The sequence below is a fragment of the Lepidochelys kempii genome, chromosome 1, assembly GCF_965140265.1.
Source record: "Lepidochelys kempii isolate rLepKem1 chromosome 1, rLepKem1.hap2, whole genome shotgun sequence".
Taxonomy (NCBI): Eukaryota; Metazoa; Chordata; order Testudines; family Cheloniidae; genus Lepidochelys; species Lepidochelys kempii.
In genome coordinates, this window is record NC_133256.1 from 322067190 (window position 1) to 322093418 (window position 26229).

At 40.4% G+C, this 26229-nt stretch overlaps 1 protein-coding gene across 11 annotated transcripts in view; it reads right to left on the bottom strand.

Moving 5' to 3' along the window:
- Positions 1 to 7296: 7296 nt before the first annotated feature.
- KIF21A (kinesin family member 21A) overlaps positions 7297 to 26229 on the bottom strand; it is a 173803-nt gene continuing 154870 nt past the window's right edge. For all 11 annotated transcript variants that reach the window (XM_073328412.1, XM_073328411.1, XM_073328416.1 and 8 more), the window contains 6 exons: positions 24113 to 24293; positions 22435 to 22599; positions 20766 to 20883; positions 17910 to 18080; positions 14330 to 14529; positions 7297 to 8578 (listed from right to left, as the gene is read on the bottom strand). In XM_073328412.1, the coding sequence (XP_073184513.1) occupies positions 8485 to 8578; positions 14330 to 14529; positions 17910 to 18080; positions 20766 to 20883; positions 22435 to 22599; positions 24113 to 24293 (929 nt within the window). In that variant the 3' untranslated portion in view covers positions 7297 to 8484. The remainder of the gene's footprint in view (positions 8579 to 14329; positions 14530 to 17909; positions 18081 to 20765; positions 20884 to 22434; positions 22600 to 24112; positions 24294 to 26229) is intronic.

The following is a 26229-nucleotide window of genomic DNA, read 5'->3' on the forward strand; positions in this document are numbered from 1 at the left end:
CTAAATTTTAAATGTAGACTATTGCATTCTTAAAAGTTTGAAGACCTTACTACATATGTAGCTTGACTATACTATTGACCTAGTGGTCTCCATTTAAATGTGTACATGACAATATTTACATCCGCCTCTTACAAGCAGTTTAAAATATAGAATGGTCGGATGAGGAACGAGATTATAAATTCACTTCAAAACCTTCCAGGATTCCTGAGTTTATTCCTGAGCAAGGTGTGGGAGAGGAATGAGAGTTAAGTATTGTCTAAACTGACAACTTTTGGGAAATTTCCCATGATTGCTTTACCAAGGATGCATTTCCACTGGTTACTCCTGGGGGAATTCTGCACCACTGCACATCCATAGAATTTATGTCCCCTGCAGATTTCTTTGCTTTCCCACAGAAAAATGACTTTCTGATAGGGAAGCAAAGGGAAGTCATAAGAGCAATCACGTGACCCTCCCCAGCAGTATGTTTTGGGTGCCCAGGGCAGCCAGCAGAGAAGTAAATCACTGTGGGCCAGGAGGCAGGACTGGGGAAGACCTAGCTAGTGGCTCCTATCCTGCACTAGGCTTAGCGGCTAGTCCAGGCTAGGCTGGGGAGGATGAGACTTCCTCTTCCCTTGCACAGCATCCAGGGCCACGTCAAACCCACCCCCATATTTCTCCCCTGGCTGCATCCTCCCTCCCCTCCCCACCCCGCTTCCTACACCTATTGCTCCTCACCTGTAGGGGGAGAGATACCTGTGCAGGGAGATGCTCCCCAATCTGCCCAACCCTCATGCATCCAGACTCCCTCATACCCAGGCCCTACCCCTGAGCCGAACCCCCCGCACTCAGAATCCACTGATGATCCCCACTCTCCCTGCACCTGGACTGCACCAATGAGCCACCCACACCTGGATCCCCACCCCACCGAGCCCCACTTCCCCAGCATCTGGAACTCTTCACCCACACACCCCTGATGAGCTCTATCCCCCCGCCCACACACCCAGACCATGCCTGCTGCTGAGCCCCAACCACCTTCACCTGGACCTCCCAACAAGCCTGTGTGCATCCAGATCCCCCACTGAGCCACCTGCACCCAGATTGCCCCATACAGAACCCTCTCAACCAATACCTGGATCACCCCCACATTAAGCCCCTCCACACTTGGTGTGACGATACCCCCCATAAGGGTTTATGGAGATATGCTTATGAATGTATATATGACATAACTAGAATACTTTTTATGCTAGGTAAGCCATGTAACATATCTCTGTAAAGGTTATGATCTACTAAATCTATTAATCCTATTTGTATGCATGTATCATTTTTGTAGTCGAAGTTATAAATATTGTTTGTGCACTGGCTTGATTTTTAAGTAAAGCATTTTTAAGTAATGCTTTGTAAAGCATTTCATCAGCTTCTTGAGAAAGGAATGTGCAAATCAAGAAGCACTTAAGGGACAATAGATCTTGGAATGCTCCCATTCCCACAAGAAGTCTACTTGAGGACTGTCATAAATATAAAGGGAAGAGTAAATCCCTTTAAAATCCCTCCTGGCCAGAGGAAAAATCCTCTTACCTGTAAAGGATTAAGAAGCTAAAGGTAACCTTGCTGGCACCTGACCAAAATGACCAATGAGGAGACAAGATACTTTCAAAAGCTGGGAGGAGGGAGAAAAACAAAGGGTCTGTGTCTGTCTGATGATGCTTTTGCCGGGGACAGAACAGGAATGGAGTCTTAAAACTTAGTAAGTAATCTAGCTAGAGATGCGTTAGATTATGATTTCTTTAAATGGCTGAGAAAATAGCTGTGCTGAATAGAATGAATATTCCTGTCTGTGTGTCTTTTTTGTAATTTAAGGTTTTGCCTAGAGGGATTCTCTATGTTTTGAATCTAATTACCCTGTAAGGTATTTACCATCCTGATTTTACAGAGGTGATTCCTTTTCTACTTCTATTAAAAGTCTTCTTGTAAGAAAACTGAATGCTTTTTCATTGTTCTAAGATCCAAGGGTTTGGGTCTGTGGTCACCTATGCAAATTGGTGAGGATTTTTAACAAACCTTCTCCAGGAAGTGGGGTGCAAGGGTTGGGAGGATTTTGGGGGGAAAGATGTGTCCAAACTATGGTTTTTCAGGAACCCAGATAAAGTTTGGTGGTGGCAGTGGAAATCCAAGGCAAAGGGAAAAATAATTTGTACCTTGAAGAAGTTTTAACCTAAGCTGGTAAAAGTAAGCTTAGGAGGTTTTCATGCAGGTCCACACATCTGTACCCTAGAGTTCAGAGTGGGGAAGGAACCTTGACAAGGACGTTCAAGGTAGCATGTGACCTATGGCTGCTACCTGTAAAAAACTGAGTCATGCATGGACATGTGACTTGCCCATGTGACTCCAAAACTCCATCTTGGAGCTGGACTTTGCATAGGATAGAGGAGGGGGTCTCCACCCACAAGAGAAAAAGTCTATTTAAACCCCTGGGAGACCCCTCCATTTTGTCTTCAGCTGGCTAAAGAGAGAGCCTCTCCACCCCAAGGATACCTGAAAGAAACTGGAACAAAGGACAGTAACTACAGAGTGTGTGAGTGATTGCTGGACCCAGACTAGAAGGAGACTAGTCTGTAAAAGGAAGCTTACTGGAACTGGTGAGGTTTTTATCTGTATTCATTTTATTACTGTACTAGACTTAGACTTGCATGTTTTATTTTATTTTGCTTGGTAATTCACTTTGTTCTGCCTACTATTACTTGGAACCACTTAAATCCTACTTTCTGTATTTAATAAAATCACTTTTTATTGATTAATTAACCCAGAGTATGTAATAATACCCGGTGGGAGGGGCATACAGCTGTGCATATCTCTCTGTAAGTGTTATAGAGGGGGGACAATTTATGAGTTTCGTCTCATCTGGAATCACATCTGGTTTCCTCTCTCCAAGTCTGACTTCTCTGAAAGGTGTGGCATGATGGGGTAGCTCATTAACCCTGTCTTGCCCAGGGTGGGATCGATATCTTTCCCCCACCCCCTTCATCCAATATATATATTTGGAAAGTAAAAACATTCATACGAGCACTCAAATATTCCCCTTGGGAAGGAGAATTAGAAAGAATGCCAGACTCCTTATGCACAGACTCCACCACCCCCTTAAGAACTGGGATGGAACTCTGAGGCTTTCCCCTTTAGAGATGGGTTGGCTTGTGGGATTCAGGGCAGTTTAGAACTTACTACCCAAAGAGTCCCTTATCAAGGATGAAGATCCTGTTTGCAGATTACCAAGAGATGAAAAAGACTGACCTGCCTTTGTGAAGATGTCTGTTGAGGAGTCTTGGCTGGTGGGGAGGATGCAAAGGCTTCAACGAGGCTTCACTGGCTGCTCAGAATATATGGGCTGGAAGCAATCATGGTAAAACTCCCCTGCTACGGCTCCTTGAGGAAGGAGCAACTCTACCTTTGATTTGCTCCGTCCAGTATATGATGCAGGAAGGGAGAAACACACGAGGGAATGAGCTCGACAGGTGGCCCTGTTCAGGGGGAGTAAAACCCCTAAAAAGTCATTTCCTGAAGGGAGAGGAGAGCACGGAGGGTTGGGGTTGGGAGATTTGCTTGTTATTGGCCCCAAAGTCAGCTTAAATACTAGGACTGCAGTGGACAAGGCAGGATTGGTGACACAATGGTGACAAACTGCAGTTTCCACTGCTGGAGATAAATCTGGCAGAAAGGATGTGGCTAGGCCTGAGGAACAAGTCTGAACTGCCTCTAGAATTTTCAGGAAGAGAGATGGGGGAGTCTAGGGGAAAGGAAACAACTTTCTGGATCCTAACTTAACTGCCAGCCCTGCAAAACTTACCTGTTGGTCAGAGTCAAGCAAGGCTCTTTCCATCCATGTGCATCAATAAATGTTCCACAGGCCAAACTTAGGTCTTCACTTATACCCTATTCAGCCACATGGGTTACAAATTCTGGCCCCCACTGACAAATGTGCAACCCCTTTGCTGCCTGTTGCTTTGCAGAGGTGTATCTGAACGTAACACAGTAAACACTGTTGATGAAAGATGTGGACAAACTGGAGAAAGTCCAGAGGAGAGTGACAAAAATGATTAAAGGTCTAGAAAACATGATTATAAGGAAAGATTGAAAAAAATGGGTTTATTTAATCTGGAGAAGAGAAGACTGAAGGGGGGAAATTGTAACAGTCTTCAAATACATAAAAGGCTGTTACAAGGAGGAGGGTGAAAAATTATTCTCCTTAACTTCTGAGGATAGGACAAGAAGCAATGGAGGTTGCAGCAAGGGTGATTTAGGTTGGACATTATGAAAATCTTCCTGTCGGGGTAGTTAAGTACTGGAACAAATTGCCCAGGGGGGTTGTGGAACCTCCATCATTATCTAACCTGTTTTTAAAAACCTCCAAACACCTGTCAGGAATGGTCTAGTTATTACATAGTCCTGCCTTGAGTGCAGAGGACAGGACTAGATCACCTATTGAGGTTCCTTTCTGTCCTACATGTCTATGATTCTATGCACAAGGTGGAATGAACCCAGTTCATTTCATCTTAGCTTGTTAGTTCAGCTAAAATGCAAAAATAGGCTTGTGTTTAACCCCTAAAGTCAGCAGACATGATTTAATACACAAGAATAGCAAATCTGTCAGATTACATAGTGTTTTTTCAGACTAGAGCCATACTAACTTATTTGCACGCTGAAATGCTTTATAAAATGGGCAGTATGAAAGCACAACTTGCTCCCTGGCAAAATTTCTGACTCTGTCAGTGTCAGAACATTTTTTAAAAAATAATTTCTCTTGCCAGTTTGAAGCACTGAGTCCATAGCTGATTCTGAAAACCAAACCTTGTAAGTCTCAGGTGCGGAAAGGCACAATTAGGTTCTCTCACGCAAGTGCTGATTCTCAGACACATTTCTGACTGTTTTGGTGCAAATGAGGTAGGAGCAACTTGACAAACAAAAACAAAGATTTCAGAGCGGTAGCCATGTTCGTCTGTATCAGCAAAAAAACCCACAAGTCGTCCTTGTGGCATGTTAGAGACAAATACATTTATTTGGGAATAAGCTTTCGTGGGCTAAAACCCACTTCATTGGAGACTCCCCCCCTTTTTTTATGCCTCCCTGTTTTAAAACCTTCAGCTCATTTTTGCTGGCAGTTTCTGTATAAACATTAGTAGAGGCTGGAATTGGAAATCAGCAGTTGAAATTAGTAAGAGCTTTTGCTGCCCACTGGTGGCTTTTTCAAGATAATTTCCATGGAAACAGATGTTGAAAATAAGTACCTTGAAATATAAATATGAAAACTTCTCCTAAATGTTTCCTCTTTCTGATTTTTCTTTTTTTTTTAGAAACTAGGTTAGCAAATGCTGCTGCTACTAGGCATCCCTGAGGAGGATGAGTGTAACCACATTTTCTCCAGCTTACACGCTGGGATCATTTGCATGTTTAAAAGGTACATTACATGGCATAGCTAGTCCTGGTGTGCAGAGGCTCCTATGACATCCGCTCCAACTTTCTCCCTTAAATAGGCTCTAGACTGAATCAAATCTCTAGTATAAGTGGGTGCAGCTCCCAGCCTCAGAAGTGGGAGCTGGGCAAACTTATCTTGGGGCTGCCTTCCCTGTCTTAGGTTTCAAATGAGCAAAGTACTTAAGTATATGCTTAAATTTTAGCATGTGAGTCGTCCCACTGACTTCAGTGTGACAATTCACATGCACAGAGTTAGACATATGCCTTGTTGGATCAGGTTCTAATTGCAGCACTGAACAGACATCCCAGTCCTGCTTTATCTCCATTGCAGCCTTGCCTGAGATGGTTTCCAAATCTACTTCCATTTTGTTTTCTCCCTCTACCATTCTCTCCCATACACAAAATGCCTGATCTCTTCCCCATGTAGTTACTTTGTATTTACAGACACTATATTCAGCTTCTGAAAACTGCTTATTGCAAAATAGAAATGTCATCTGTACTGACCTGCAAGCAGAACAGCAAAAAACTGAAGACTCTTGATTTGTTTCATGGTCAGACAGGTAGAATTAGTACACACAGTATGTCAACCTTTTATAATGGGCAACACAAGGACAGCTACATCGGCATATCTGTAATTTGAGACACTGCAAACATTTTCCAAACATTAGTATCTGACATGAGATTAACCAAAACACATGCTCTTCTACACATGTCAGGTACTGTTTTTTTTTTACTGGATAAAGATACAGAATGTAAAACATGTTGGTAACTAAAAACTAAAAGTAAACTAAAATTAAAGAGCTGGATGCTTTCCTCTAGTCTGCCAGACAGAAGACTTCAAAAATCAGGCAGGACCTTTAGGCTTTCATGGCTCTGCCCCCAGCCTCTCCTCACCAACTGTCCCACTGAGGGGGAACATTAATCAGACAGCATGAGGGTGACCTACGATAGTCTCCAGGGCCTTCTTGTAATGAATGTGTTCTGCAGAGTACGCAATAACTATATAAATCTCACATCCACCAATCCACACCCCTAACTGGGTACTGGGATTAGAACCCTGAACTTTCAAGCTCCAAAACCACAGGTCTCTAGTACAATTTAAGCTACAGATGAACTCCTGCAGCTGATGGTAGTAGTACCAGGTGCCTTCTGCTCTCTGTGGACCAGACACTAGAGGGCACACTCACTCATACACACATAACTGCCACCTAAGGGATTTAACATGGGAAGGTGGGATATGGTCCTAAATCTTTTGAGCACGTACCCTTTTGGTAGTCAGAATGAGCGCTTAAACTCCCAGAGTAAGTAATGCTTCCCAACAACCTGAACACAACTGTTAACTCAAACAATGCTAATACTTTGGAAGTCTCAACCAGAGTAAATGAAGATTATTGAAAAGATTTATGAATTTTCATTTACTTTTCAAATTGATTTAATGTGATGGGAAATTCATTTAACAAAAATTAATAGAAAACTTCAAGGCTTTTGTGTGTTTTGTTGTCCTGTTGTGTAGTGTCTAGAATTTAGATTGTGAGCTCTCCGGGGTGGGGAATGTCTGCTTTGTTACAAGTCTGTACTGTACCTAGCAAAATGTGGCCCTAATCCTTGATGGGGTTCCTAGGTGTTATTGTAACACACATAATAAATAATAATAGGAAATTAGAACAATGAAGCCATATAGAAGTAGAATCTATGGAATATTTTACTCATCAGATTGTTCTATTGCATTAAAAAAAAGTAAAAATGCAAAATGTAAAATTGTAAAAAAATGTAAAATTTTTGGCGTCAGGAAGCGTACTCTAACAATGCATTCTTTACAGACAGAATGGTGAAAAATGCACAGAGAAATAATTCACAGTCACATGTTTATTTAAGCATCACCTACATAAGCCACAATTTACAGGCTGATATTTTCCGCCAAAAAAAAAAAAATCCAAACACTGTTTTTTAATCTACATAACCTTTTAAAACTCGCAGAATTTACAAATTAATATTTGGAGCAGCTGGATAAACTATACATCCTCATTCAATATTCACACTCTGCAACATTTTAAAATCCACATAGGCACAAGATAAGATATTCTCTTTTTACAATCCATCTATTTACATAGCTTTTTCCAAATGTCGATGGTACAGTTCTCATAGTCACTGCCAAGGTTTGCAAAACATAGTGCATCTGAAATATTTTTAGCAGCATATAAAATTAGATAAAAATGAATGACAAATTGCTGTTAAAAAAGAAAATGTGAGATGATAAAAACAAGTTCATAAGAAAAATAGATTAAGATATACTTCTATTATGACATTAAGAATACTGTTCATTACAGAATATAGGCAAAGCACTAATAAAACATAACAATTTAACAGCAATTTAGTTCTAGTCCTGAGCACAGAATATACACAGCTACACAACTTTGGTCAAAAAGAGTACATGTTAACATTAACACAAATCATACAGCATTTGCTGTTAGCCAGAAACAGTCATATCAAAAATATCTGTCACACTAACAACTTTCTCAGATATTTTATTCAGTCTGCTTTTATAACATCAATATAGGTAGCCTTTTATAATCTCAAACCAAGGTCTAGTTTAATTAAAGGCTTAGTACGGTATGCATCATTCCCATGTTATCCCAAGATACAGAGAAGCTCATCATAATGTCTGAGAGAGTGAAATACAAGAGTATTTTGTTTTGTATTTCAGGTTACAGGTTTGAGACTGTTATTAGAGCAGATTACTTTCCAATTTGTTTAAATTACAAGTGTTACATATGCACACAAATCTAGCCATTAGATATATATATCAGGGAAACTCAAGTATATTACCAATAGGCTATTTTTAAATACAGTATACAGGGCAAGTGTTCTAAGGATATCAATGCTAGTAGAATACAACACATATTTACCAGTTGGGTTCAGCTGCATTTTCCAGTTTATTCCAGTTGTTAGTGTTTACCCAGTAAATGCACAGCAAAGTGCACTAAGAACACACAGCATTTTATCACAGTATTCATTTGTGCCCATCATTTCAATTCATGTTTAATTACTGGCAATATCTTCATTTGCATCTCCAGTATCAGAGATCTGTCCATCTAGCAGGTTGCGAGCTTTCCAGATCCTCACAGTTCGATCACTGTAAAACATTTGTGGTATCAAACAGAAAAAGTGAGCAAAAAAGAAAAAAAAAACAAGTTTCTGGAAATGTTTAGCTTGTCAATTTACTTCAAGTTGGTTTTAAATATATATTTTTGTCCTAGACATTTCTTGATCTTTATGTAAGCATGGCCTCAAGCCAGCATCAGTGTCAGGTCGGGTTTTTGTTTGTTTGTTTGAACACAGATATTTACTTAAGTATTTTGTATAGGGGAATATATTGCTAGTGAAATAAAGCCAACATAACTCTTTAGTAATAGAGCTATTTGTCATCTGCATAAGATTCTTAATCTCAGGTATACCAGCATGGGTTCTTCAACTTTTTCACAGCATGGACCACCTTCTCGTCCATTCATATTGTTACTATTATTATTTGTATTATCATGGCACCTTGGAGTTCCAGTTGTGGACTAGGACCACATTGTGCTAGGTGCTGTACAAACACAGCACTTCACACTACACTGCTGACATAACTGCAGAAATTACTAACATAGCAAAGTAGCATTAGAACAGTATTTCCTTTATAGTTAGAAGTCTTTTAATTAAAAAGTAGTAGCTGGAAACTGGAACATATGAACACTCAGATCTCTACAGACCAGAGTCTGGGAACCAATGTACCAAAGTATTCATAAAATAGATTTATAAGAGCAGACTAAATCCTAACTTTAGAAAAACACTTGAACTTGTAAAAGTTCCATAGCTTAGGTGAAGGGCTGTGTTAAGGTTCCTTCCCCACTCTCAACTCTAGGGTAAAGATGTGGGGACCTGCATGAAAGACCCCCTAAGCTTATTCTTACCAGCTTAGGTTAAAAACTTCCCCAAAGTACAAACTTTGCCTTGTCCTTGAACCCTATGCTGCCACCACCAAGTGTTTTAAACAAAGAACAGGGAAAGAGCCCACTTGGAGGCGTCTTCCCCCAAAATATCCCCCCAAGCCCTACACCCCCTTTCCTGGAGAAGGCTTGATAAGAATCCTCACCAATTTGTACAGGTGAACACAGACCCAAACCCTTGGATCTTAAGAACAATGAAAAATCTATCAGGTACTTAAAAGAAGAATTTTAATTAAAGAAAAGGTAAAAGAATCACCTCTGTAAAATCAGGATGGTAAATACCTTACAGGGTAATCAGATTCAAAACACAGAGAATCCCTCTAGGCAAAACCTTAAGTTACAAAAAGATACTAAAACAGGAATATACATTCCATCCAGCACAGCTTATTTTACTAGCCATTAAACAAAAGGAAATCTAACACATTTCTAGCTAGATTACTTTCTAACTTAACAGGAGTTGTAAGGCTGCATTCCTGATCTGTTCCTGGCAAAAGCATCACACAGACAGACAAACCCTTTGTTCCCCCCCCTTCCAGATTTGAAAATATCTTGTCCCCTCATTGGTCATTTTGGGTCAGGTGCCAGCAAGGTTATCTTAGCTTCTTAACCCTTGACAGGTGAAAGGGTTTTGCTTCTGGCCAGGACGAATTTTATAGCACTGTAAACAGAAAGATGGTTACCCTTCCCTTTATAGTTATGACAGGCTGAATCCTGCTTAAGTTGAAGGGAATGAAACAGGCTCAGTCTGCACTGGGTAGAATTCATGCTATTTTAAGAGGCAGTGGAAAGTACTGGGGCATGGTAAGGGGAGCAGGCCAGGAGAAAACAGGAGGAACCAAGTGGTGAGAATGTGCTCACCACAACTGAATGCAGAGATGCTTTAGCAAGGCAGCAGGCAAAGGAGGATGGGGCTCCTTTAAGGGTCCCTACTACATTTGAGAGAAAAGGGGATTTACCTGAGTGTAGCCAAGGGCAACAGGAAGTGGTGGGACCAGGTAGGGGCACTGACCTACCATATGCACTGGGAGAGAGGCAGAATATTTACACCCCTACATTCTACAAGGATTTCTCTCAGTTACCGATCAGCAGCCCCCCCCTCATCCCACTCATGGGATCAGAGGAGAACTGGGATTTATGATCTGCTCTGGGCTTGTGCTAGTCTCCTTTTTGTTTTGGGGCTGGGAAGGAATTCTTCCCTCACTACCAGACTGGCAGAGGCAAGATGGGTGTTTTTACCTTCCCCACAGCATGTCCGAGACCTGATGAGGTAGGTAAGGTTACATCAAGATGTCACAACTTAGTTGGTGGCAGGTATCCAGAGCAGGTGCTTGTTACAGAGGGGATGCAGTTCCCTGATAAATAGGAGTTGGAAGTGGGATTAGGGGGAGCCATTCCCTAAGGAAGCTGGAAAGAACTGTGGCTTCTAACGTCTGGTACAGCAGGGAGAGATAACCCTCCCTCTTTACCATCATATGAAGGGAGAGCGGTGGGGTTCCAGCAGCAGGCTGGCTGGGACCAGGTTGGGAAGGTGGGAGGACAAAGGTAGCCCTCCCAAATAGGTAAAAATGATTAAGGAAAAAATGATGACTTGCACTGCATGATTTATTGCCAGGTATTCCTAGATATGCTAAGCGAATAATGCTGTGGTCTAATTAAAAACTATATACATTGCATTTTATCTTTCTTCCTGAATGGCCAGGACAAAGCACCCATTTACGTGCCCAAATCCCAGCTAATTTAGTTCAGGAAGTTTCAGCCAAAATAAAAAGGTGTTCAGTCACCAAGGATAGGGAAGGGCCTTAATTCTGGAGCTCTGTGCCATAATCCTTATGGAGGAGACTTCTTGTAAAGCGATTCAGGGTTTTTTTAAAATGTTTTTTCCTTTCAACATGTGCAACACATGTTAAATAACATATCAATATCACCTTTTGAGAAAAATGAAAAGATCTGAATTATGTTAGTAGCCATATAATCTGTGAAGAATGTATTAATACAGATATGAACCTGATGTAAATATTTATCAGATTTTATCTATCTCCTTGACTTATCTATTACTTGACTAAATAGTTGTTTGCTTACCTCACATACTATATCTTAGGCATATATTCATGTCCTTATAAAAGGCTGGGGTCAGCTGGCATGGATCTAAACTCTGGAACTTACTCCTTCCCTGACCTGAAATAGCCCAACTTTGGTGACCTTTTGGGCATACTACGTGTGGCATCTGTTGGAGTGGGCTTTTGCCAAAAGCTAAGGTTTTGCTTCCCACAACAATGAAGAAAGAAATTTCTGCAGGTACCTGGCTCCCTGTTGGAATTAACAACACTCCTAGGCTTTTATCGCGTTATTAATAAGGCATAAGGGTACCTGGAGCCTGGGATAGGCCTATTTTTAATGATTTAAAATCTAAATAAACATACAAATATCAGATTTATGTATGATATACATTTCAAAAGGTATATAGCCAACATTTTCAAACATAAATACATACAATGAGACACCTGCACCCATATTTAGGCACCTAATATACGTGGCCTGATTTTCATAAATGCAGAGCACTGGCAGCTCCCAATCAATGAGCTGTGGCAGCTCAGTATTTCTTAAAGTTGGGTGCCTCAGTAAAAAACATCAGAGTTTAACAATTTTGGCCTTGGCAGGCCCTGTGCTCACCTTTGTTACTGTCTGCCTAGGCTCTGATGCAAATGTCTGCATTTTCTCTAGAATTAGATACTTTTCTTGTTTATGGTGTCTCCAGTATGTTTGATTTTTCCACAAAAGTAATGATTCCATCTATGTTGCTTCTACCTAAACATGCCTATCTTTCTATCTCAGGCTCTTAGATATTGGGAGTGCAATGGGAAGATCTGACCTTTTGTCACTAATCATTGACATTTCTCACTTCTACCTAATGATGCACTACTCACTAGAATATTCACGTTAAGACATTAAAGGAGGACAGTCAGAAGTTGCCATATTCGGAGTTTCTGCTTAACACAGATATCGTGTGTTCACATTACAAAAGCATGACAGTTTGGGTTCTCTCCTAGTCTATAGGAATGTTCTGATGCCATATTCTAGCAGTGGATGGCCCGAGGTCTCCATAATGTTTTACAAAAAGAAAAGGAGTACTTGTGGCACCTTAGAGACTAACAAATTTATTTGATATGAGCATAAACTTTCATGAGCTACAGCTCACTTCATCAGATGCATTAAGTGGAAAATACAGTGGGGAGATTTATATACATAGAGAACATGAAACAATGGATGTTACCATACACACTGTAACCAAAGTGATCACTTAAGATGAGCTATTACCAGCAGGAGAGCAGGGGCCGGGTGGGGGGGGAACCTTTTGTAGTGATAATCAAGGTGGGCCATTTCCAGCAGTTGACAAGAACGTCTGACGAACAGTGTGGGGGGGATAAACCTGGGGAAATAGTTTTACTTTGTGTAATGACCCATCCACTCCCAGTCTCTATTCAAGCCTAAGTTAATTGTATCCAGTTTGCAAATTAATTCCAATTCAGCAGTCTCTCGTTGGAGTCTGTTTTTGAAGTTTTTTTGTTGAAGAATTGCCACTTTTAGGTCTGTAATTGAGTGACCAGAGAGATTGAAGTGTTCTCCAACTGGTTTTTGGATGTTATAATTCTTGACGTCTGATTTGTGTCCATTTATTCTTTTACGTAGAGACTGTCCAGTTTGGCCAATGTACAAAGCAGAGGGGCATTGCTGGCACATGATGGCATATATCACATTAGTAGATGTGCAGGTGAACGAGTCTCTGATATTGTGGCTGATGTGATTAGGCCCTATGATGGTGTCCCCTGAATAGATATGTTGACACAGTTGCCAACTGGCTTTGTTCCAAGGATAGGTTCCTGGGTTAGTGGTTCTGTTGTGTGGTTGCTGGTGAGTATTTGCTTCAGGTTGAGGGGCTGTCTGTAAGCAAGGACTGGCCTGTCTCCCAAGATCTGTGAGAGTGATGGGTTATCCTTCAGGATAGGTTGTAGATCCTTGATGATGCGTTGGAGAGGTTTTAGTTGGGGGCTGAAGGTGACGGCTAGTGGCGTTCTGTTATTTTCTTTGTTGAGCCTGTCCTTAGTAGGTGACTTCTGGGTACTCTTCTGGCTCTGTCAATCTGTTTCTTAACTTCAGCAGGTGGGTATTGTAGTTGTAAGAATGCAGTAGAGATAGAGATCTTGTAGGTGTACAGACCTAAAAGTGGCAATTCTTCACCAAAAGACTTCAAAAACAGACTCCAACGAGAGACTGCTGAATTGGAATTAATTTGCAAACTGGATACAATTAACTTAGGCTTGAATAGAGACTGGGAGTGGATGGGTCATTACACAAAGTAAAATTATTTCCCCATGTTTATCCCCGCCACCCCCCACTATTCCTCAGACGTTCCTGTCAACTGCTGGAAATGGCCCACCTTGATTATCACTACAAAAGGTTCCCTCCCACCCCCATTCTCTTGATGGTAATAGCTCACCTTAAGTGATCACTCTGGTTACAGTGTGTATGGTAACACCCATTGTTTCATCTTCTCTATGTATATAAATCTCCCCACTGTATTTTCCACTGAATGCATCCAATGAAGTGAGCTGTAACTCATGAAAGCTTATGCTCAAATAAATTGGTTAGTCTCTAAGGTGCCACAAGTACTCCTTTTCTTTTTACGAATACAGACTAACACGGCTGCTACTCTGAAACCTGTCATAATGTATTACATAGAATGTAAGCAATTTGAAGCATGGACCTTGTCTTTCTGCTTTTACTGTGAAGTGACTAGCTCACTTGTGAGTGCTTTGAATTAATTTGTTTGTGCAGAATTTGAGTTACACATCAAGAAAGAGAAAGTAGTATGTATGGAAAACATTAGAACACAAACTCACTCTGCTGCTGTAAAAATGTGGCTGGAGTTGGTGCAGATAGCATTTATAGGACTGTCATGTCCCCGCATTTCTCCTACTGGTGTGAATGTATCCACATTCCAGAGCTTTAGAATACCTCCTCTACAGCCACTGAGAAGAACAGAGGAGCCAGGCACCAGTCCAAGAGCACACACCCAGTCCTTGTGTGCATTAGGGACTTGCTGAAAAACAAATGATACACAAATCATGCTATAAGGCAGAGTGGGCACAGGAATGAGCACAGGTTTAGGCATCAGGAAGTTCTGAGTTCTAATCCCAATTTCCCAGCTCTGCAACAGACTAGGTATGTGGTCATGCAAACATCACAATCTCTCTGCTTCACTTTCTCTCTGCAAAACAGCGATAAAGCTTTCCTACCGCACATAGTTTTTAATATAATAAAATTAGTTAGCATTTGTACATAATTTTGAATGTGTGAAATGCTAAGTGTTATCGCAGAACAGGAGTAAAATCCACTATGCACAGTACTGACTCTGATATCTATCTGCTCAGCCCATACGTGTTGAATTTCAAGAGAAGTTACTTGTAGATACAGAATAATTGTATATTTGAATGTTCAGGTTCTGCATTTTACTGATAAGCATATAAAACAAATTGTGGAACAGCAGAAACATTTCAGACTAAAGAAAATTACCCCTAAAGCTGCAAATGCTTACCGGCTGTATATAAATAGGTAAGGAACTGTGAAACTGTTTGTCTAAAGCTCATCCCCTCTCCTCCGTTCCCCACTCCCTCCTATGCATTATAAATAGATTTGAGGAACACTTATTAAAAATCTTCCTTGACTGAGGAGAGACACTGCTGATTCAGAAAGCAAAAAGGTACCCAAACAGGATGCCAATAACATTAATTTGAGACCACGAGCAGTGAACTAATGGCCCAAGCCTGCTCCCATTGACTTCCATGGGAACAGGACTGGGCCATAACTTCCAACACCCTTAAATTTTATAGCAACTTTAGCTTTGGCTTCTGACTCCACTTTTCTCCCCCTCTGGAATAGTCATGCCAAAAACAGTCCAGAGCTGAGCTAAAACATGTAGTACACAATGAGACTACATACAGCATTACAAACCAGGTGTTTTTATTGCCAGAAAAGGTTATATAATACAATATACGCCATCAGGTTATAAAATTATTGCTAAACTTATTTACAGAGCTCCCAAGTGGCTGAGACGTTTGGTAGAGCAAAATATTACTGACTTCACCAAAAAACCTGAAAGCATAAGTAATCTCTGAGATTAAGTGTCCAGGCTCATACTGCTTTCTAAAATGTCTCCAACTGTTTTCTGAATATATTTAGGCATTCAAAAGCAACATCAATTCTTTTCACTTCTTACTTTAAAATTCAGTACAACTGTGTCACTCAACCCAATGCCTTCATATCACATTTGCAGATAAACGCATGACATATTCTGAAGCAGTATTTGTGGAAAAAACTAGAAGTTAAGGTTAACCATTTTTGAGCTCTGTCATGCTGTTCTGAATTTTTTAACAATTAAATTATAAAGATAACAGGATATGTACTAATGATAGAGCATAAACCAACAAAATATATACTATGTGAGAAAACATAAAATATATTGCCTTTGGTATACTGGAATACACCCAGTTCATTACATAGTAAATCACTATAGGATAGAGAAAGAGTGCACTATGTACGGTTACAAACATTAACGTAATTATACATGTGAACACATATATCAGTGCAAAGTTCACATTGCACAATACTTTAATGAGTCTGGAAATGCAAAAGCTATGATTCTCAACATTAATTTGATCATATTATGCATATATATTCTACCCATTTTTGTTGTTAAATGTGTAGCTTAATATATTTTTTATTTATATGATAAAATGTATGCTATAAAATATATGGATGTACATACGTACAAACATGGCTGAATACACGTTATTGTGGGAATCTGAATTTCTGTACTTTAACTCCTATTTTAACTGTGCAACCTTAAGACTGCATAACATAGGAAAATAGGAATCGCCATTCCAGATCTGACCAGTGATTTCATAGAAAGGCACAAAAACCATGTAAGACACAATTATAAAAAAAACCTGCCCACACAGGAAGTTTCTTCTTAACCTCATCAGTTAGTGGTTCTCTTATGCCCCGAAGGAATAACTTCTGTTTATTTTAATCCTTACTGATACAACTGTGGATGTTTTCAATACCTATAGAGACGTCCAATACTTTTTCAAGAATTGCTAAGCTCTGCAAAGCACTTGGCATGAATGAGATCTAGTGGCAATCAGTTCCACAGACGAATTGTGCACTGTGTAAAATAAGCATTTCTTTTCATCAGATTTGCTGCTTTTCACATCTTCTTTAGTTTTGACTTGCCTAAATAATTTTGTCTCGTCTCAAGGACTCCCTCAAGCTCTGCGATAGGAGCAGAGTCTTGTGGAGCTGCAGCCCATACAGCAGCCCAGGGAGGTTTAGACAGGCATCCACTAATGTCAGTGGCTTCTCCAGCCCCTGAAGCAGCCTAGAATCAGGAAGTCTCAAAAGGTAGCTTAAAGCTGCCTTAGCGCTGAGGCTCTCAGTTCTGTGCTGCAGAACAGAACCTCACTCAAAATGTTTTAAATAAAGGTCTGTCAAAGAATGTGCAGTATGTCATAGGAAAAAAACAAAACCAAACCAAGATGTTGTTAGGCTCTGCTACAAATCCTACCAGGTACCCACTGAGCATGATCAGAGGTTAATTTTTCCAATGACTTTCAGAATTATTGTCCAAGCAACGTTTTTTTAGTTTGATTGTGGAGATACTCCAGACTGAAAATCATTTAAGCTACACTTCAAAGTTCTATTGTTTTTAACCTAATCCTACTGAAAATAAATGACAATTTTTTTAGGAGTGAAAAACATATTTTTCTAGACACATGTAGCTAAAGAGATGTTTTGAAACATTATAGCTATAATTTTACACACACATACATATGTATGCACTTTTCAGTTGAGACCACGTAAGAAAACTTTTCAGACAAAAAGAATGTTTTTGGAAGTTGTAAGTAAAACCAAGGGTATACAATGAAAATGCTCTGAAACCCGATTTATAACAATTGTTACTTAGGAAATACTAAAAATTTTGTTCACAAATTACTCCTCAATTCAATATTCTCCACACTGCCCACAATACTGATGTTAATAAACCAATTCAGACCACAAGAAGGTTAAGATGAATATTCCATGAGGATGTAATTTCATGTGTTTATAACAATTCTCTTGAAGCCAACCAATTAACGTACATGTTCTGTGCTCCACTAATGGAGTACAAACCTCTTCACTGTCAGTCTTCTGACATTCCACTTCAACTACAGCAATGGGAAAGCAATGGTGTTCCTAGTACAAAGAGCAGCTCCGCAAGTCCAGTCCATTTGCCCAATATACTTACCTAACAAATTAAAAACAGCAGCAGCAAAGTAGGTAGTGACTGGTTGGGCACAAACTGAGTGTTCATTTATAAAGTATGAAATACACACAAAAGTACTACAGCACAATTATCAGATCATCCACCTGATTTTACATTACCTGAAGCAGGTCTTTTTGAGCTAGATCCCATTTCTTTATTCCGTTATCTCTGGACCCACTAAAAAGGGTGTCTCCAATGATAATAAGTGCTTCAATTCCATCATAATGAGGTGGTTCAAAATTGTGTGTTGGACTAACAGTTCCAAGAGCCCCTTCAGTTACATCAAACATCTGGAACAAGAATAGCAATAAATATTCAGATATGTTATTTTCTCTTGGCAGGCAATTAACAAAATAAATCAGAGAACTCATTTCACCTATACCATGTAGCTATCGTGAATATATTCAGGGATAATGTAATGTAAACTCAGGTTTAGCAAAACTCAAGTTAGCAGACCCTGAGTTTGTTAATCTAGGCTTGAGCATCTACACTCATTTTGTCATTGTTCGGGTTCCAATACCTACCTTAAAGGTTGGACTCACGCAGGCCTGAGTCCAACCATCTATACCCCAGTCTTAGTGCCCTCCAAAACGTAGCTGCTCTAGCCTTTTGTTTGTGGTGCAGTGAGGGAATCTTGGACTGTCCAACAAACTTGACTGTCCAAAGGACAAAGAAAGTTGGCCCGAGGGATTGAGGAATCCCTTTGGTGAACTTCCAGAGCAAGAGTCCAGTGAGACTGTGTCTAAACTGCAAAGCAATAGAGCTTGAACTATGGGTCCCAGCTTGATTCAGGCTCAGCCCCTCCACTCCCATGGGATCTGTGACTCTTGAGCCAAACCCTCAGTTGGCATCATTTGTGTGTAGACAGGAGGAGGGGTCAGGCTTGAGCCTGAGTTTGAATCTGGGCTTGCACTGCAGGGTAGACATACCAACCATGAATGATTTATAGGAGGAAACTTGGGAAAGAGCTGGAGAGTTTCATTCCTTATGGGCAAGACCCAGGGTACCATGGAGCACATAAATTATGTGGCAGAGCCCCACTCAATTAATGTAGCAGAGCTTCACTGAATTCACTGCAAGTGGGAATTATACAAAAGTGCTAACTCACTAGGAGATCAATGGATAAATCTTCTAATTGTATTATAAAAATATGTCCAAATACATAACCAATGCCCAGTATTTATTTGCTTTGTAGCAGAGGAACATCTCTCCTCTCAGCCTTTGTATCTTCACAGACAGCCTGTTAGTAATTTCTGATTGCTCAGGGAAGGAGCATGCAGCAGAATGAGGAACAGACGGGTGGAAGCATTGTCTTGTAGTTGAGAGGTGGATAGTTGTAGGAAGAAGTGGTAATTTCCAGAAAATTTTGTTTCTGTAAGTGTTCTGTCCCTTTAAGTATTGATGTCTCCTCTGAGCCACACGTACCTTTCTCCTTCCCAGTTCTCGGAGAACGGGGCCCCAGAATGCAGGCTCTTCAAATAACAGACCACTAGCTCCATTCAAATAAGCTCTGTGTCATGCAACTTAGTTACCTTAATAGCACTTTACAATAAATAACCTTGACAGTAAGAAAAACTGATTACTTGGCGATGTAAAAACAAACAAACAAACAAACAAGCTTAAATGAATTAAAGCTTTGGGGTTTTTTTTAAAAAAAAGTCATTATGCATGGCATTCAATTAGAAATTCATGGAACAGTTGCATCTGTCTCAGAAAGACACGTAAGGCTAATTTCATCTAAAGATTATGTTCACTTCAGTGAAAAGAAAAGGAGTACTTGTAGCACCTTAGAGCCTAACCAATTTATTTGAGCATAAGCTTTCGTGAGCTACAGCTCACTTCATCGGATGCATACTGTGGAAACTGCAGAATTTTCCACAGTATGCATCCGATGAAGTGAGCTGTAGCTCACGAAAGCTTATGCTCAAATAAATTGGTTAGGCTCTAAGGTGCCACAAGTCCTCCTTTTCTTTTTGTGAATACAGACTAACACGGCTGTTACTCTGAAACCATTCACTTCAGTGGTATATTCTGTTCTTAATATTTTAATACACATCAAGCTACTGAAATAAATTAAGTTTACATCCATATTTTAGAATCTCCCTTTAAGAGAATAACAATCTTTCCCACTAAATTAAATGGGATTTACCTGCTGGCCTTTTTCCAGCTTAATCTGACAACATATTACAATACAAATGCAATGACATTAAAAGGAAACTATTTGGGTGGCCAAGTCAGGCACTCAAAATTTAGAAAATACTAGAATTAACGTTGCCTGCATAACCTTAATTCTGCCTCTGTCTGGGTATGCATAATGTACAGTATTTAATTACATGATCACATGCTATTTTCTCCTCAGGATCCCTGCATCATTCAGTGCATCAGGAAGAGAGTTCTTGAATGGTCTGTTATTTGAAGGAGGTGGTGGAATCTCCTTCCTTTGAAGTTTTTAAGGTCAGGCTTGACAAAACCCTGGCTGGGAAGATTTAGTTGGGGATTGGTCCTGCTTTGAGCAGAGGGTTGGACTAGATGACCTCCTGAGGTCCCTTCCAACCCTGATATTCTATGATTCTATGATTTAACCTCTGTACACAGTTCAATATTTTGTCTATATCTATTATGTCACTACTTATTCATCTTCTCACCTTTGATATTGCCCTAATATTTTAATTTCTCTTGATAAGAAAGTCTTTCCCTGAGTCTAAAAATTGCTGTTGCCCTTCATCAAATTGTTTCTGCTTTATACTTTTTGAGATGGGGCCATCGTTAGTGCTATAAAGTGCTATAAAATTGGTATTATTAATAAACATATTAATATGCATTACATGATATACGATTTTCCATCTGGGCTGCCATTTTTTGGGATGTTGGGAGAGGAAGGTAGAAAATGAAAGTAACACTAATCATAAACCCTGCCCCTGCTGGTCAAGTGAAAATACAGTAAAGGAGAAAATGTTAATACTAAGATGTATTACCTTTATATAGTGATCCTTTGAGCCAGTGATGATAAGATCTTGTCCATTGGAAATGCGGTCTACAGTAAGGCACATGACAGGACCTAGGTGACCAGTTAACTTTCCTGTAGACTGGAATCTTTAAGAAGAAGAAGAAAAGGAGTGAATGTGAGGTGGGGGTAATGTGATGAAGAATATTCTTAATTTTTAACCAGCTTTAAACTTGGATGCAGAGAGTATGCAGCTCCATTTTCAAAAGTGTGTGACCCTGTGGGGATTTGGGGGTTTATTACTTCCATTGGATATGCTGAAAAATATGATCTATTTGTACAGTTTTATAGCACAGACAGTTTCTGGACAAATGGATTTTCTGCGTTTTTGCTCTTTTCTTCACAAGGTTTCCAGATGTCTTCTCCACCTTCTCACCCCCACCACACATGGAAATTCACCCAATAAGCATACCCAATCATGGTAAATGTAAATAAATACATGCTTAGCTTGTTTGAAAAATCTATTTTTACGTCAGATGATTCTAACTACAGGCAATTATCTCCACTTTAGCTAGTCTTTGCTTTTTGACTATTTCTGGGTGTCTGTATTCTGATTTGCATAACCACTGTCTGGTTATTTTCAATTACCATATATTATGTAAATCCAGCTGCTCTCATTAGGTGACAGCCACTACTAGTCTGAATGCAGGCATTAGCAAAATCATTTTTCAGTAACTATCTTAAATATGCAAGTCTCCGTACCCTGATGGGCTACTCTAATCTGTATTTTCACTTGTGCCATTTTCAAACTGCTTGCCTCCCGACTCATTTTGACTGAACAGAAAATGACTCTTCTTCCCACTGTAGCTGCTACATATAGGCCTGATGCTCCAGATTCTCACTACCAGCCGAAGTGCCTGCTATAGTTCTGATCCTACAATGAGCTCCTCAGAGGGCACCATTCACTTAAAGAAGGCGCTACCTACACATAACTCATGGCAGGATTGGGGCAGTAAGGGTTGGTCGTATCAACCTATGTGTGTTTGTTCTGAGCTGTGTTTCAGAACTGAACTGGGGTTGTGTGGGGCTGGGATTATCTCAGTGCAAACACAATGACCATTATTCTGAGGGGAAGGCTTTGCTGACCTGGGGGTAGTAGGGAGGAGAGATGAAAGGAATGCAGAAAATGAGTCAAAAGGTTTTTAAACCCATTTCCACAATCTCACAGCCCCATTTGATTTGCTTCTATAGTTTTCCCCCCTCTATCATGCACATTTTAGTTTGCTGACCTGTTGGGAAGGCAGGGATGGGGAGCAGGGAAAGGAGAGAAGGAATGAAGGAAAGCAGGGGAAATGACTGGGGAGTTAAGAAACAAGGCTGTATGCAAGGAACAAGGCTGTATGCTTTTCATTTAAAATTCAGCTTTCAACTCCGTTTTTATTCTTTTCCACTAATTTAAAAAGTCAATGTTTAATTCAAAGACTCAGCCTAATAGTGATTAGGCAATCACTTCAGAGTGTCTTGTATTGGGTCAGTAATAACCATAGTGTGGACAAATTAATCCCTTGGATTACGACCTACGAGCTTGTTCAGCCCAAGACATTGATATTGCCTCATGAACACGAAGCATCCTGGTGCTATCTTTGTAATATATTCTGGTAAATATCAAGAGAATATTATCTTTTGCCTTAGTTATGTACCTTTTAAGGTCCCACATCCTTACTGCATTTCCAGAAGCTGCATAGAGGAAAGTGCCAGTTGGATTTAGTGCAATTTGGTTGATCTGGTTTTCTCCAGCAGGAATAGTTACTGTTCTGTTAGTGCTTCCAGAACAACCATCACCAGACATCACCTGGCCTGAAGACCTGAATATTACCAAAAAGAGACAGTTACTTTCTCTCTTCTCAAATATACCTTACATTTTGTTTAAAAATAAGCACTGAATAATATAGGCAAATCCACAAAAAACTACCCTCTATACCTGGATTTAAGAAAATTGACGTTTCCACATATTATAATAAATATTTACTGAGTCTGCATCCATAAAGAGGCTGGCACCAACAAGCACTTGTACTACATTGACCTGTGACTGGGATCTCAAACTAGGCAGGTCAGCCTGGTAAGTACTTGGATGGGAGACTTTCAGGAAAAAACCCAGGTGCTGATTATTCAGGAGGCAGCATTCTTCTCTCTAACACATGCTGATTGTCTGCCTGTTGATTCATCCCCAGCACAACAGTAGGGTCATGGTGCAATCGGAAATGCCAACTTCCTGGTAAACTGAGTGGCATATTTTTGCAAGAGTGGAGATGTTAACCTTGATATTCTGGCCAAATTGCAGCTTAGGTAACTACATTCCGCTCACTACGTTTCTGTTGTTTTAATTGGATAAATTAATTTCTCTTCCTAAAAACTGTTGTGTATTTATGCTGATACAAAATGACTGCTGTGTTGCACGTTACAGGTGGTTGCAGTGGAATGGTGGATAAAGTGATAACACATATAACTGTACATATAGACAACAGCAACAAAAGGGGTTGTGTCCTCATTACCTTAACCCTTTAGTGATACTATAAGAGAGGCCTCAGATCAAAGCTGGCAGAGCTGATATCAACTTCAAGGCAGCTGCAGTTCTTGGTAGCTGCCTCCTCTGCTACTCCCACAATCAACCCAGCCACTCCAACTTCTCTCCCAAACCCTTCCCCTTGCTCTCTCCCCTGAACTCATACAATCTCCTTTCTAGTTCCTGCAACGCATATCCCACCTCTATTTCCACATCCCCACTAGCCAGCACTAAGATGCAATCTCAAGTGAGATCCTGGTATTTTTAAATTCACTCAGAAAAGAGGTTCCCTTCAAATATTAGCTCTGGCTTTTGAATAACAGTGTTTTCAAACTAGCCTGAATACAGGTACTCACCTTAAACTCTTGTATTGAAAGATAAGGTAGAGAAAGATTCATGTTTGGTTAGGGTTCTAAGTATCCCCATAAAAAAAGCCCTCCCATATCTTTAAAACTGAATAGAACTATCGTGTAAAGACTCAACTCACTCAACCAAGACCAAAATGCCATCTCAGAGCTGAAAAAAACCTAAAGTTAAAGGCAAAGCTGTTTTTTCTCAGTGGAACATAGAAAAAGAAAAACTTCACAATACTTTCCTTTTCCCTAGAGACTGTGGGTCTACCCCTAAAAGTCCAAGTTTAAAGTCAATGGGAGTCTGTTCAGGGAGTTTGAGCCCTTATATTTTGTTTCTTTGCGGTCCCATAATATTCTGTACTTAAAATATGATCTTTACACTTTCTCTTATTAAGACTAATGCAATTTTATTTAAAATTAAGAATTATTCAGCTCTTTGCATTTGAGATTTAAGTCACTTACGTTAATGTCCGAATACACTTGGCAGAATCACGGATGTCCCACACCTTAATATAAGATGTTGAAATTGTGAAGACCAGGCTAGTATAGTTGCAATATTTTACAGATACAACATTGTTAGGATGACTTCCTAGAGACATAATCTCTTGTCCAGTTACCAGATTCCATACTTTACAAGTGCGATCTAAAAAAGACACACAGAAGAGAAAATGTGTATATTTTTCTCCGTATTAAAAAAAAATCTATATTTATGTTTATATACCACACCCTCCAGCATTTTAGGTTCATCATAAATGATGGAATTCAATATATCCTAACAACCACATGTGGACATCTCCATGCTGCAGCAAAACGACACCCAGTTTATAATAAAGTATGTTCCTTCGTAACATACCAGCTCCCAAGAGCATTTCACACCCCAATGTACAATAGCCTTGCAATCAGTCCCTGGCCAGTCCCTCCACAGGGAAAATGTGAGAAGACAGGTGGAAGTTAAAGAATATCCTGACGATCACAAAATTTGGACTATGGAAGATCACAGGGACACCTCACCAAAATTTGGGCTATGGAAGATCACAGGGACACCTCACCAAAATTTGGGCTATGGAAGATCACAGGGACACCTCACTAAGAACACACTGCAGCAGGGGGCTGAAAGCCTGAGCACCACAGATGACCTTGACTGACAAGTTAACATGTGACGAGAAAGGCATTCTTTCTGGAAGTCAGGTCCCAAACTATTCAGGGCTTCAGGCACCTCTGAAAATCTCAGTCTAAGTTGGTATGATGCACAGTTCCAGTTTCAATGAGATTTAAGTACCTAAGGTCTTGTCCACACACCAAAGATATACTGTTTTATCTGCTCTGGTATAGTTAAAATGGTACAGCCCTCTAAGGTGGATGCGGTTATACCAGCATAGATTAATTCTGTTTGGGAAGGGGAATAAGATATACCAGTATAAGCACATTTTTACCAATAAAACTGCATCCACACTAGGGGTTGTGGCACCATAACTATTAGTAAAAAAAAACAAACCAAAAACAAAATCATACCCCTAATGATGTAATTATATGAGCACAAGAAGTGTGGATAGACCTAGACTCTCGTCAGATGCTCTGAAAACCCCAGCTTTAAAGGCCAAAACCAAAACCTACATCTGAACTCTCAGATGAAATTAGCAGCCAGTGCAGCTTCTGGAACACTGACATAACCTACTCTAAGCCCTGGTCTACACTACGAATTTAGGTCGAATTTAGCAGCATTAGGTCGATTTAACCCTGCACCCGTCCACATGACCAAGTCTGTTTTGTCGATTTAAAGGGCTCCTAAAATCTATTTCTGTACTCCTCCCCGGCAAGGGGAGTAGTGCTAAAATCAACCTCACTGGGTCGAATTTGGGGTAGCGTGGACGCAATTCAACGGTATTGGCCTCCAGGAGCTATCCCAGAGTGCTCCATTGTGACCACTCTGGACAGCACTCTCAACTCAGATGCACTGGCCAGATAGACAGGAAAAGCCCCAGGAACTTTTGAATTTCATTTCCTGTTTGGCCAGTGTGGCGATCTGATCAGCACAGGTGACCATGGAGTCCCAGAATTGCAAAAGAGCTCCAGCATGGACCGAACAGGAGGCACTGGATCTGATCGCTGTATGGGGAGAAGAATCCGTGCAGGCAGAACTCCGTTCCAAAAGACGAAACACATATATTTTTGCCAAAATCTCCAAGGGCATGATGGACAGAGGCTACAACAGGGACACACAGCAGTGCCACGTGAAAGTTAAGGAGCTGAGGCAAGCCTACCAAAAAACAAAGGATGCAAATGATCCATCCGGGTCAGAGCCCCATACATGCCACTTCTATGATGAGCTGCATGCAATTCTAGGGGGAACCCCTACCAGTTTCCCACCACTGTCCATGGACACCTGTAAGGGGGGACTCTCACGCAACAGGGATGAGGATTTTGTGGATGAGGAGGTTGAGGATAGCGCACAGCAGGCAAGCAGAGAATCCCTTCTCCCCGGCAGCCAGGAACTGATCATCACCCTGGATCATCACTCCCAACTCTCCCAGGGCGGCTCCCGGACCATGAAGCTGGAGAAGGCACCTCTGGTGAGTGTA